At 44.4% G+C, this 14,195-nt stretch overlaps 1 protein-coding gene across 2 annotated transcripts in view; it reads left to right on the forward strand.

Annotated features, from left to right (window-relative positions):
- Window positions 1-14,195, forward strand: part of LOC137416892 (uncharacterized) — a 63,647-nt gene that overhangs the window by 34,863 nt on the left and 14,589 nt on the right. Inside the window, exon 2 of one of the 2 annotated variants that reach the window (XR_013621889.1) lies at window positions 5,974-9,102. Coding sequence is in view for 1 of the 2 variants with exons in the window: in XM_078770336.1 (XP_078626462.1) it covers window positions 5,974-7,421 (1,448 nt within the window). In the remaining variant the exon portion in view is untranslated. Of the gene's footprint in view, window positions 1-5,973; window positions 10,038-14,195 lie in introns of those variants that run through there. The other variant, XM_078770336.1, reaches the window with a different exon arrangement.

The following is a 14,195-nucleotide window of genomic DNA, read 5'->3' on the forward strand; positions in this document are numbered from 1 at the left end:
GTACCACTAAGGGTTCCAACTCCCCCTCTCTTTCTTCCTCCTTCTCTTCCGCGTGCTTTCTACCCATAGCCCGAGTCACTGCACAGGATGGAAAGATACCCGGAATCTCCATCTCTAACCGAGTGGTGTTATTTTCCTTACTGGGCTTATCCACCATTATTGGATTACCCGAAACTCGCCCCCCTGCCAAATCATTCCCGATAATAAAAGAGATTCCCTCCACAGGAAGGGTGGCTTGTAAGCCTACGGTGACCGGCCCGGATACCAACTCAGAACTCAACTGGATGACATGAAGCGGAGCTTTAACATAGCCCCCGACCCCCTGTAAAAGCACACTAACCCCAGTTGCCGTCTTCTCCGACAATGGCAAAATGCCCTCCAGCATCAACGATTGGTGGGCTCCTGTGTCTCTCAATACCCTAACTGGCTTCTGGTTACTCGGGTCGCCATCCAGCGACACGAACCCCTCTGAAATGAAATGTTTGTAGCCCTCCTGAACAAGGTTCTCCCGGGACGCCGTACCTTTGACAGGGGAATCTTCCCCCAGCTCTGCTCTCCAAGAATGATTTCTCACACTTGCCAGTGCATTCGGAGTCGCACTAGACTGATTCCGTTCCGGGTTCTCCCTTTTTCGGAGGTAACATTGGGACATCAAGTGTCCAGTTTTATGGCAAAAAGCACAAGTAGGCCCGGGGGAGAACCTCGGGGTCGGCCTTGAGCCCCCCGAAAAATAAGTTTGTCTTGGGCCCGTAGCCCTCGGATTTCTAACCGTTGGGGTATCATAGTTGTCCCCATAATCATCTCGAGGCCGCCGCCATGTAAGGTCGTTCTCCGCACCGGGTGTTCCATAACTCCCCTGCTGAAGTCTAGGCGAGGAGTTAGGTTTGTGGACCCCTATTCGGTGGGTTAAGGCATAATCATCTGCCATGGTGGCTGCGTCCCACAACTTTGGTACTTTCTTTTCCTGCAGGTACACTTTGATGTCCTCGTGGACACACTGCTGGAATTCCTCCACCAGGATCAAGTCCCGCAATGTTTCGAAGTCTTTCCCGACTCCTTTTGACTCACACCACCGATCAAACATGTTTTCTTTCACTCTGGCAAACTCCACATGGGTCTCACTCTCCCTCTTCCTGGCATTCCTGAATTTTTGCCTGTAAGCTTCCGGAACCAACTCATAGGCCTTGAGGATGTGCTTCTTCAGTACCTCATAATCTGCACATTGGTCCATTGGTAGCGCCGAATAAATTTCCTGAGCTTTCCCCACCAGCACACTTTGCACGAGTATGGTCCAGGCCTCCTCCGGCCAGTTTAATTGTCGAGCCACTTTCTCAAAGTGTGGAAAAAATTTCGCGACTTCTTTTTCACTGAACGGTGGAACCAGCCTCACATGTCTGCCCACATCCCAGGTTTTCTGGTTAGGTGTCGACCCCGTCAGCAAGGGTGGTGCCTCTCCCCGTTCTCTCATTAACTCCAGCTCCTTGAATTTGATTTCTTGCTGAAGCTCCATGTCACGTTCCTTTAATTCCCTTTCCGCTTTTCTCTCCTCTGCTTCGAGGTCCCTTGCAGCTCTCCTCTCCTCTGCTTTTCTCCCTTCTAACCTTTCCTGGAGTTCTCGTTCCACTCTCCTTTCCTCTGCTTCTGCTTTCCTTCTTCTTCTTTTAACCTTTCCTGGAGTTCTCGTTCCACTCTCCTTTCCTCCGCTTGTTTCTCTTCCCTCCTCTCTTCTGCTTTCCTTTCTTCTTCTGCTCTTTCCTTTTCTGCTTTCCTTTCTTCTTCTTTAATCCGTTCCTGGCTCCGTAACTGCAACTCCAGTTTCCGGAGCTCAACGTCTTCTGGTTCTTCGGGTAGCCACTCCCAGGCTAACTCGTCCCATGTTCCTAATCCCACCATAGATTGTATCACCGTGGCCTGCAACTCTGCCTTCCTCAAATTAGTTCGGACCTCCAAGTTAAAATGTTTGGCCAATTTCAAGAGGTCCGACTTTAGCAACGCTCGGAACTGTGCCTCACTCGGGGTTACCCCAAAGTTCTGTGCCACAAACGCCATGGTGCCTATCGTTAACACCTGTTAACCTTCACCCAAGACTTTACCCCAATTTCTCAAAAAAAAAAAATTACCAATTAATAATTAATTAATAAATTTTAATTAATAAAAAAATTATTATTTTATTATTTTATACAATTTTAGATCCCGGACGTAGACCCAATTGCGAAACCGCAAATCGTAATTTGGACGAGCCCCCAATTCTGTTACGTGGTCCCCTCGGTGAATACCTGGTCTCGGTGACCCCCCGGACCGTGAGAGGAACTCCGCCAGCAAGCTGTACTATATATGCGCTTTCGCCACGCAACCCCTATGAATTTCACCCCGGAGACAACTGAGGTTCAAGGATATATTTCCAATGGTAATGATACCATACAATTCCAATGACACAACCACGGAGATTTTCCCCGAGCAATCAACAATACACTACCATCAACAATTCCCCAGCCACAATCAATTCCCTATGAGTAAGATGGCCATCTTATCTATGTGTGTCCCGGTGAGTACTCGCACCCCCTTTCGGTCTCTGCTCCTCACAATGTCTCTGGGCCCCTCCTGACCAAGATACTGGTCGGCGTCTCCGCACTCGGGCGGTTGAACGAACCCCGGGTGGACGTTTCTCCACCGGGCAGGTATCGTACCAGGCACCGTGGCTGCAGCCCCTCGTGGCCACGCGGAGCGGGTACGGTAGAGCAAGCCAAACCCCACGCCGCTTGCAAGGCGCGTTAGGCCCCAACGTGCGACCCGCACGCGTCTGTTTAGACGGTGCCGCGACGATACCAGACGCGGGGTCGATGCACGGCCCCACGCCACTTGACGTCTCCACCGGGCAGGTACACGTCCCGGTAATTCCTCTCGCCAGACAGGCTTCGTTACGCCGCTGTTTCACGCAGCGCAAAGTCGATCCCACCTTTTGTCGGAGCGGGGCGAGGAAGAATAATACTCGTCCTTTTTTTCCTCGTGTCTTTTTTCTTCCGTTTCCGGTCACTTCCGTTTCCGGCCACTCCCTCAGAAGGGCTCCTGACCCTCCAACCACAACAACTACACAACAACTTAATATACTACACACGGATAAGCAAAGACCTGAATGGTAATTCACATACATTCACAGAAATATGTAACACAAGTTTGAATTAGATCACTTCAGCCGTTCTCAAGTGATAGACATATTACAGACTTTCACCGTTGGCCTTTCACCCCAATATCTAATCAGTTCATCTCCACATAATTCTGCATAATTGTACCAAATTTGGTCATAATCCCATCACTGGTTCACAAGTTATCGTGGTAACAGGAGTTTAATCTAACATGACCTCTGACCTTTGGCCTTTGACCCCAAAATCTAATCAGTTCATCTTTACCTCATTATAATACCTGCACCAAATTTGACTAAGATCCCTTCAGCTGTTCTCAAGTTATAATATTGCGGTAACGAAAACCTATCACGGATGGACGGATGCACAGCAGGACAGACAACCTGAAAACATAATGCCTCTGCTGACTTTGTCGACTGAGGCATAAAAATCGAGGGGGGGGGGGGCTTTGCCCCCCAAAAAATGTATTTGCTTTCTCCTCCGAAACTACACCCACAATTTCGATGAAAGGATTTTCTGAAAATGAAAGATGAAAATGATGAAAGGATTGTGACACAAAGGATTTTCCTATCACACGAACCCGGGTTACACTCCCCCTAAAATAGATTAATTAATTATGTAAAATGATTTTTAAAATCACAGGGCAACCCGGGTTATGGCGTGGTGGATCATATGTCAAGGGAGACGGATCTGATTTCCTGTTTGGCATTGAGGACCTCCATCCATTGTTGAGACAGCAGAAGCAACATGTCCAGAGTAGAATGACCTGGTCCGAATCCAAATTGATGATCGGAGATCAAGCCATTGGAGAAGAGGAAGGACTTGATATCCGAAGCAATGATGGATTCCATGACTTTGCTGATAATTGGGAGCAGGCTGATTGGTCTGTAGTTGCAAGGATCTGTTTTTGCACCTTTTTTGTGTAAAGCAGTAATGTTTGCTGATTTCTAAGATACTGGCAGATGACTTTGAGCAAAAGAGAGGGTGAAAAGAACAGAGAGAGGGTGAGATAGAGCGGCAGAGCAGGATTTTAGGACCCGTGGGCTGATGCCGTCTGGTCCAGTTGCAGAATCAGAGTCGAGGTTTGACAAAAACTTTTCCATCTTGCCTGGAGAGAAGGACACAGAGTCCAGGAGCAGTTTGGTTCGACTGGGTAAGGTGGGAACAGAGAGAGATGGGTTTGGGACACAATATTTTGAGGCAAACACAGAGTTGAGGCATTCAGTTTGTCACGTGTGGTGTCAACTGTGTAGCCATTTGAGGTAAGGGAGGGGATGGAAAGGGAACAAACACCAGAAACGGATTGGACTAGACGCCACCAGGATTTGGAGGAAGGAGACAGGTTTGAGAGTTCATTCTTGAGTGTGGAGAGATCGTGCTTCCTGGCACTCCTGAGGGTAGACACACACTTCTTCCGAGCTTGGTGGAAGGAACTCAGATTGCCTTCAGTTGGATTTGCCTTCCAAGAGGCAAAGGCAAGTTGTTCCAGGGCAACTGCCTTATCACAAGACTCAGTGTACCATGGACGGGAGAAAGGGTAAGACAACTGAAGACGAGATGTGTCAGAGATTACAGAAGAGTTACAAGAAAGGGAAGGATGAGGAGGACGAAAGGTTTGATGGTGATGGGATGAGGCACAATGAGGGGTTGTTTGAGGAGGGGCAGAGGAAAGTAGAAGGTTGGGGGAGGTGGAGGTATGAGATAGAAGGGAGATGAAGTGGGGAGGAGGCAGCTTTGAGGTGGAGGGGGGAGAATTGGATTGGCATGGTAGGGGGGGGGGGGGGGGAGGTTTGAAGGGAAGGGGTTGGGGGCTCCATACATTCCTCCATACCTTCAGACCTTATGTCTCCATACATTCCTTCCACTTGTTCATCTTCTCCTTCAGTCCATCCATACTCTCCCCAATCAACACCAGATCATCTGCACACAACAACTCCCACAGTAAATCCTCCTTTACGTTCCGAGCCAGCACCTCCATCACAGCTACAAATATTAGTGGACTTAGTACCGACCCCTGATGCACTCCCACCTTCTCCTCAAACTCACCACTGTTCCCGTCCTTCGTCCTTACAGCTGTGTGCGCGCTCTCGTACATTGCAATCACTACTCTGATCAACCATTCCTCCACTCCTAACTTCCTCAATCCCCATGTCATGACTTCGCGTGGAACCCTATCGAATGCTTTCTCCAGATCAACAAACCCAAGAAACAACTTCTTCCTCTTCTCCATGTACTTCTCCTGCAACTGCCTTACAATAAAAAACGCTTCTCTCATTCCTCTTCCTGGCATAAATCCAAAGTGCATTTCTTCGATCTTCACTTTTTTCCTTATCCTCCTCTCCAACACCCTTTCCAATACCTTCATTTCATGCTCCAATAATTTTATCGTTTGATACGAGCCACAGTCCAGAGGGTCACCTTTCCCCTTGTGTAGAGGGACAAGAGTACTCAGTTCCCAAGGTACTCGGTATACGAGGGACGGACGGACAACCTGAAAACATAATGCCTACAGCGACTTTGTCGGTGGAGGCATAGAAATTGTGGTGGAGGTCCACGAGGAGGAGGGAAGGTTGTTTTCCCCTAAAATAAGAATTTTTTTGTTTGTTTGTTTAAAGTCTTGTGATTACCTTAGTATGATTCGACATTGTCCTGTCTTCCAGCAAGCATTGAAATTAGTTTAAAATACCGTGATACTGTTTGAAATACCTTTAGCCAGCGTAACATACTGCTTTATTCTACAAGCTGAGCGCCCAAGGGTATTGCCCCTAGTTTTTATGTTTATGTTTCATTGCAAAAGTAAATTATTGACACTTCTGTTGAATTGTTTTTCCAGACAAACAATTGGGAACGTTTTCTTCTTCCAACTGTGCCCCGCTGGTTGACCCTGAAGTTTCTCTCAATCATCACATGCCACGGACGTTTTGTCAAGATGTTGATAAATGTAACGATGGTGAGTCGAAAAACAACAATGGTGACAGGTGTACAACGATCCTGCAACATGATTTCCAAAGAAGTGAGAAGCCACAGAAGTTTTCTGTTTCGAACAAAAACTTTCCCGCTTCATTGTGTTTAAAAGAATGTGTAAAAATATCCACAGGTGAAAAGCCACACAGGTGCACTGTGTGTCACAAGGGATTTGCTTCTTCTTCATATCTATGTAAACATCAAAAGATACACACTGGGGAGAAACCCTACAAGTGTTCACAATGCACCAAGACCTTTTCTCTTTCATCGACTTTATCGAAACATCAAATGATGCATACCGGTGAGAAACCACACAAGTGTTCACAATGCACCAAGGCATTTGGTCAATCATCAAGTTTACTTCGACATCAAAGAATACACACTGGCGAGAAACCCTACAAGTGTTCCGTGTGCTCCAAGATGTTTAAGCAGTCGGCACATTTACATCAACATCAGAGATTGCACACCAGAGAGAAGCCCTACAAGTGCTTGGTGTGTACCAAGGCATTTCGTCATTCCTCACATTTGGCACAACATCAAAGAATGCACACTGGAGAGAGGCCCTACAAGTGTTTTTTGTGTGGCAAGGCATTTAAGTGTTCATCAAATTTATCTAATCATAAAAAAATACACACCAGAGAAAAGCCCTACAAATGTTCTGTGTGTAACAAGGCGTTTCTTCATTCGTCATATTTGTCTCAACATCAAATATTGCACACGGGAGAGAAACCCTACAAGTGTTCTGTCTGCAGCAAGGCGTTTAATCGTTCATCAAATTTACATAGACATAAAATATTGCATATGGAGAAGAAGCCCTACAAGTGTTTGCTGTGTCACAAGGCGTTTAATCGTACATCAAATTTATCTCAACACCAAAGAATACACACGGGCGAGAAGCTCTACAAGTGTTTGATGTGTAACAAGGCATTTATTCATTCATCACATTTGTCTCAACATCAAAGATTGCACATGGGAGAGAGGCCCTACAAGTGCTCTGTTTGCAACAAGGCGTTTAATCGTTCATCAAATTTACTTCGACATAAAATAATACATACAGGGAAGAAGCCCTACAAGTGTTTGGTGTGTAACAAGGCGTTTAATCATTCGTCATATTTGTCTGAACATCAACGATTGCACACAGTAGAGAAGTCCTACAAGTGTTCTGTTTGCAACAAGGCGTTTAATCGTTCATCAAATTTACTTCGACATAAAGTAATACATTCAGGAAAGAAGCTCTACAAGTGTTCATTGTGTAAGAAGATGTTTAATCGTTTATCACTTTTATCTCGACATCAAAGAATACACACAAGCGTGTAAGTTATCGTAACGTCCAAAAACGAAGAACGAGAAAGAAAGTGGAAAGTTGATATTAAACGAGACCATACTCGAAAATTGCAACCTTCGATAAACCAACTTATCCACAGCCTGGATAGATTACAAAAAAGCCTTTGATAGTGTCCCACATTCATGGATTATAAAATGCTTGCAAGTATACAAAGTTAACCCCCAACTACTCCCACTGATAGAGAAAGCAAACACACTCTGGAATACAACACTGATTCTACCTCACGTGGAAGGAAAGATTGAAATCCATGGGGTAAAGATATGACGTGGTATTGTCGTGGGAAAACTTGCGCCTCTAATGAGACCAGAATCACATTTGCTGAATCATTCATTTAAATATTTATTTACAGTTTGCAAACAGTTCATTCATCTTTAATCTGCAAAGCACGGGGACAAGCACCTGAATGCGTTTTTCTGAGCATTCAGCTCTGAGAGCGTCTGTATATATACTCTTTCAGGAGTGAGTGGGGAGAATAATGTTTAACAGATATGAGGTTTTGGTGTTGTGAACATTCATGTCAAATGCAATAATTGCACATTACTTGACAACCTACGAACTTGTTTGCGCTTATAGAGAACTTGTTTCAAAAATACAGCTGTGCAACTCACCCAGGGTTCCCCAGTTCGGCTGGAATGTACTTTATTTTATTTTTGGAGAGGAGGGGGATGGGGGGGGGGTGGAGGGAGCTTGTCCCTTGCCCGATGCTCCACTGCACGCCAGCTCGTTTGCTTTTAATTCCCTCTGAATAGAGTGCGGTTTTCTGAGCAATTCTAACAAGTTCACAAATTATCTTCCACAGTATCTTACAAGGTGACAGTCTTTACCCCCCATCCCCCCCCCCCCCCTCCTGTTTTGTCTGGCTCTGAACCCACTGAGTAACCTCTCCCATGAATAATGACACAGATACAATCTAACGTCCAAAAGAAAAATGACCAAAGAACCTAAAAAGGTGACACATCTACTGTACATGGATTTTCTAAAACACCGCACCGAATGAAGACAAATTAGCAGATCAACTGAAACTCCTAAAGCGCTACTCGGAGGATGGAATTTGGTCTTGATAAATATGCGAAATGCACAATTCCGCATGGTAAAACAAAAAGTGTCCCTGAAAAGGACGGTTGGCAGCTTTGCCTTGTTGAGCTCTTTGCTGGTCCAAAGCAGACAAATAAAAAAGAGAATGTGTGAGAAATGAGATTTAACTCGTGCGCCTTGCGGGGCAAGGATCGGAACGGAGTTATGCCCGGAGGTGGAAAGTATGCTGGGGAAACGGAAGGAAATGGTGGAGGATGTACTGGAGAACCTACTGGAAGACATGCTGGAGGACCTATTACACGACCTACTGGAGGACATATTGCACGACCTGTTGGAAGACATGCTGGAGGACCTATTGTAGAGCCTACTGGATGACCAATTGCACAACCTGCTGGAGGACCTATTGCAGGACCTGCTAGACGACCTATTGCAGGACATGCCTGGAGGACTTGTATTGAAGACATGCTTGAGGACCTGCTGGAGGACCTATTGCAGGACATTCTGGAGGATTTGTTGGAAGACATGCTGGACATGCTTTTTTACTGCAGTCCTGAAGATCAAGATCGAACACAAGGACTCCCGTTTGGCCTAAAGAGGAGGGAAAGGTTCCAGAGGATGGTGAGTCGTGGGAATTGAGGGCATATTATGATAAACTTGATTGTTGTCATGTGATTGAGCCCATTATGCAATGATATTCGAGGAACTTGGATGGTCTGACAGGATGGCTAAGTGAAGAGCTATGCATACACAGATCAAAGCTGTCTAGCCTGGGTTTGATTCATCAATGTGTGCGGTCCCTCGGATGGATGTTAAACTGGGCGTCACATCTGCTGGCGTTAGTTGGTGGATGTTAAAGACCCCACGTCGTCCTTCACAAAGAGTAGGCGAGTTATCGCTGGCATCCTGAACACATGGGTGCCTGAAAGAGAAATTTTAGAGGGGGGTGAGGGTGGGAGGAAATTAATTTCAGAGTTGGGGGTGGGGGGCATTAATTTCAGAGATTGGGGGTGGAGGGGTTGAATGAATTTCTGAGGGGGCAAAAACACAATCGTCATTCCTTGTTTCTTCCTAATGGCCAAAAAGTTAGTTAAACTAACCTTTTTTGTTGCATCCACCTGTACATTTCAGTGCCAAAAGCGAGAAATATGATTTCTTGCACTTTCATGAAATTATTTTTGGCTTTCGTCCACGTCTTTCGCAGTGTCTGAATGTATATCTTACAAAATACATTTATTTCAAATGCAATCTGAAAAATGCTTGTTTTTTGAAGAGTAGAGCAAGATGAGTTAATTTCTGCAATTTCAATGCAATTCGCTTTTGTTTGTGGATTTTGCTCGAGGTCGTTCAAATGCTCCAAAAATAACGTCCTGTTGAAGCTCCTAGAGACGAATTTCATTTTTAAAAACAATAAATAACCATAACTTTTCGCTGAAAAATGCATAATTCGGTTAATTGGAGCCTACTAAGGTACAAGAAGAAACTTGCATAATTCATTTTGTGAGATTCTATGTTAAAATCGTGTAATAAAGTGGATTGTGCCACACACAAAAGTTGGTCCAAACGACCTGCTATCTTTATTTTACATCCTACAGTGTAAGGGGAAATGGAGGGGGTGGGTGTGCGGAGGTTCAGGGGGCAATGCCCTCCCACCCCCATTTGCCTTACCACCCCTATTTGCCTACCCTTGAGGATGCCCATGCCTGAACACGTTACACATTCTTACCCTCACCTTAATTGAACGTTCGGGCTGCCAAGCCAGTTCGTGAAAGATTTTGATCAAAACTTCCCCCGGCCAACTCCACAAAAACGTGGGAATGGGCTGTTGAAAAAGTATATTCAAGAAACCTGGATACAGAAGGAGGCCATTTGGCTCATCATGCCCATGCTCTAGCAATACATAAATTCAATCGATCAGTTCATCTTCATAATTTCATTGGAATAGTTGGAGTGAACAAAACTTGGTGAAAAGGTTGTGTGTGTGACAAGGACGGATTGATTAGATTTTGGTGACGATCTCAATATGAGAATTATTTTTAATTTTCCAAGTCTTTCTTCCCCATTGAGTAATAGGACCAAAAATGACATATTGCACGATATTTCAAAAAGTTGTGGACAAACTATGACAAAACCTGGTGGATGAGTTGGTTTGGTGACAAGAACAAGCCGATTACATTTTGGTTCAGGTCCGAATCCAGATCCGGCCCATCAGTGGGATGCAAATCGTAAACTTCAGCCTGGCGGAGGTATGCGCACTACCGAGTGCCGTTCTAGTTCCTCGACGTGGTTTTTCCTTACGTATCACCTTAATCTCTTCACATTTTCTTCCAGAGGCTGTTCTTTTCCACTGTTCCTTCCAGGGCTTCAAGTAGGCAGTGCACCACAACCTCATGTCAACCCCATCCTGACACATGATCTTTATTACCCCCATTGAACCCTCCTAAGCCGATCCTCTTATTTGCTTATTTCTGTGTTTCCTCCACCCTCTCCTTTTTTTTCTTCTAACCACCGTGGCAATCAAGAAGCTGGCGTTTTGGGCATTAACCCTTTGACAGAGCAAAGGAGGAGGTCAGTGCTCTTTTGCTCTGATGAAGGGTCAATGCCCAAAATTACAGCTCTTTAGTCCCATGGTGGTTAACACATACCTTGATCAATGTCCTGTTGATTTCTCCAATGAATTTTAGGGGATTAAGCAGGAGGGGTTGCCGGAAGGATGTGGACTTAAATATTTATTCTTTTTCAAACCTGGCGTCAATGACTTCATCAAGGAGTACACCGAAAAAGGGATTCTTTTTACTCTTAACTCACTTCTACATCTCAGGAATGCAAAATGACACAAAGCTGGATTTTCATTTTGGTCTTCACAACAAAATGCTTGATCATTCTTTTTGCCGGTGTGTGCCCCGGTTTAGAATAGGTCCACCGTATCCCTGCGTGTCGAAAGAGGCGACTAAAGTGTTGGCGTCAGGAAGGGCATCCGGCCATAAAAACATTGCCTTAAAAAGGAAACCATGATGATTGTCATGGGGCCCGCAAGGCGAACTCCTGCTCTAGCAGGGAAAATGGCCTTAAAAAAGGGAAAAAAAAAAATTCTTTAATTTAACCTTGCAAAATATGTTATCATGAACAAAGTGATATCCTAAATTACTACCTGTTTATTTTCAGAAATCCTTTTGAAATAACGAAATTTTTGTGCATGTCACAATAGCATTGCATAGGTCCCAGATTTACCGATGGCGAATAAGTCTTACAAGTCAGTCCATGACATGAATTTTTTCTTTAAATAAAAAGCTGGGTATTCGAGAACCATTTTTGAACAAATCAGGGACATACAACAACAACAACAACAACAACAACAACAACATGCATTTTAAGGCCATTTTCCCTGCCTTCAGTTGAACGTCAGGCATTTACAGCAGGTTAGTGAATGACTTTGGCCAAAAACGGACCCAGTCTAAATGTTGCTATATCCAGTCAATGGCGAAACTGCAAATGGGGAATCCGTGAATGTCACGGAGTGAAACCCTCAAGTCATGTCCTCATTCTGCTTTAAACTCAATATCTCTATATTTTCATTCCAAACAGCATCATTCATCATTCCAATCACAAATTAATAGAGCTTCGTAAGCGAACCTCTATGCCACTTGCATGTATATGTAAATCCATTCAAAATTTCACTTTCATTTCAAATTTCACCAAAAAAAACAAAAAAAACCCATTCCCTTGGGAACAAAATTTCATGTCGTCATTTGAATTGTCCCTTCCATGATCCGCCATCTTGTCCCTTCCATGATCTGCCATCTTGCTCACGTGATCTTGCTTTGGTCTGGCGCGAACGATAAATTATTTTCACCTGGTGATTAAAATCAATAAATTACAATACAGTACTGTACAGAACGGATTTTGATTTCGAAACAGCTCATCATTTACGCCTGCTACACCGACTTCATTTAAGCCAGGTACACCGATTTCAGTATGTCCCTGCCAGTCGGACCGACGTACCTGGTCCAGTCGACTACAAGTCTAGACTATATAATATAGTATTAGTAGGTAGTTGACTATCGGATGCTGAGTAGCACGTCGCTGTGGCACCACTACCTGGTCTGCCAGCGATCTCGGCTGTCTGCACAGCCCTCTATTACTATCGCTGCAGTGATCGTATTTGTTTTTCTTAGATGAACCGGAAATACTTATGACGTAGTTCAGATTTTCACCTTTGACCTCGTCTTCCAACCTTTATTTTCCGACTTCGAGAAGTAGGTGAATTTATTGCCGCAAGTTTGTGTTGTCAAAACCATTCACTGATTTTGACGAAGGTAAGTTTATATCGTTCTGAAACCAATTTATTGTGTTAGTTTATATATTTATCCACATCTAGCTTTAATATTTAGTTAATTTGAGCACCGAAACCTTGTTTTTGACGATAATAATTAAACGTGTCGTGGATGGAAATTCCAAAATATGTCGTCGCGGTGCATCGTGCGCTCACAGCCCCCTCCTTCCCTCCATTCCCCTTCCAACTGCCTGCCACCCATTCCTCCCCCCTCCCCCTACTGACTACCACCCCTTCCTCCCCCCAACCCCCACTGCCTAGCCACTCCCCACCCCCCACCCCACTGCCTAACCACTCCACTCCACTCCCCACCCCACTGCCTAGCCACTCCTCACTCCCTCCCCCCCACTGCCTAGCCACTCCTCACTCCCTCCCCCCCACTGCCTAACTACTCCTCACTCCTCCCACAATTGTTTGTTAATTGAAGGCAAGTTTATATCGTTATGAAACCAATTTAATGTATTAGTTAATATATTTATCCACATCTAGTTTTAATATTTCGTTAATTTGAGCACCAACATCTTGTGTTTGACCATAATAATTAAAACAAAAGGTCACACATTTTTCCTTTGTTTCCATTGATTACAAAGGACCAAAATTGCGCGTAATTGGTAAATGTCAAAATGCTTTAACTCTTAATATTAGACCGAGGACAATGACCTGGGTATCATTTTAATGGTATTTTCATGCTCTTTCCAATGGTACCAGTTGCAAAGGAGTTCCTTGTTTTTGAAATTTTTTGTTATGTACCTCGTATATAGCCGACAGTATGTAAGTCCTGCATTCTATCCCAATCTATCCATTCAATAAAATTAATTTGAATTTTAATTCTAAGCCCAAGATCAAACAACCTAGCCTAGCTAGGCCTAGGCCAACAGATGTTTGCGAGGGCTGCGTACTCGATCGACTGACCATTGTCGTCGACAAAGCTCTCACTCTACGCAATGCATATTCATATTACTATGGCATTATTATATAAAAAATATAATGTTAAATCACGTTTGTATTGAGATTATGAAACCAACGAACCATCGTCATCTGTTCACTTCCGGATTCGGGAGCAAAGTCCATATCGATTGCATTTCAAAATCATAATTGTATTGAGGAACTTCTGAAACCTCCTACCGGTACACTTGCAATTCTACCTTACGACACCCGCTGGGATTCCAAAACGTTCCACAAAAGGTTATTATATTTCCTTTTAGTAAAATATGCAACTCTAATGGTTACTAAACGTGTCCCCCTGTTATGTGACCGATCCTCAGCTTTGATTGGTGTACGTTTGTGAGGGACATACATACATACATACATACATACATACATACATACATACACTGGACGGACAGAAAAACGCTGTTTCAGACGGCATTACCCGACGGCT

The sequence above is a fragment of the Myxine glutinosa genome, chromosome 1 (assembly GCF_964187855.1).
Source record: "Myxine glutinosa chromosome 1, kmMyxGlut1.1, whole genome shotgun sequence".
Classification (NCBI taxonomy): domain Eukaryota; kingdom Metazoa; phylum Chordata; class Myxini; order Myxiniformes; family Myxinidae; genus Myxine; species Myxine glutinosa.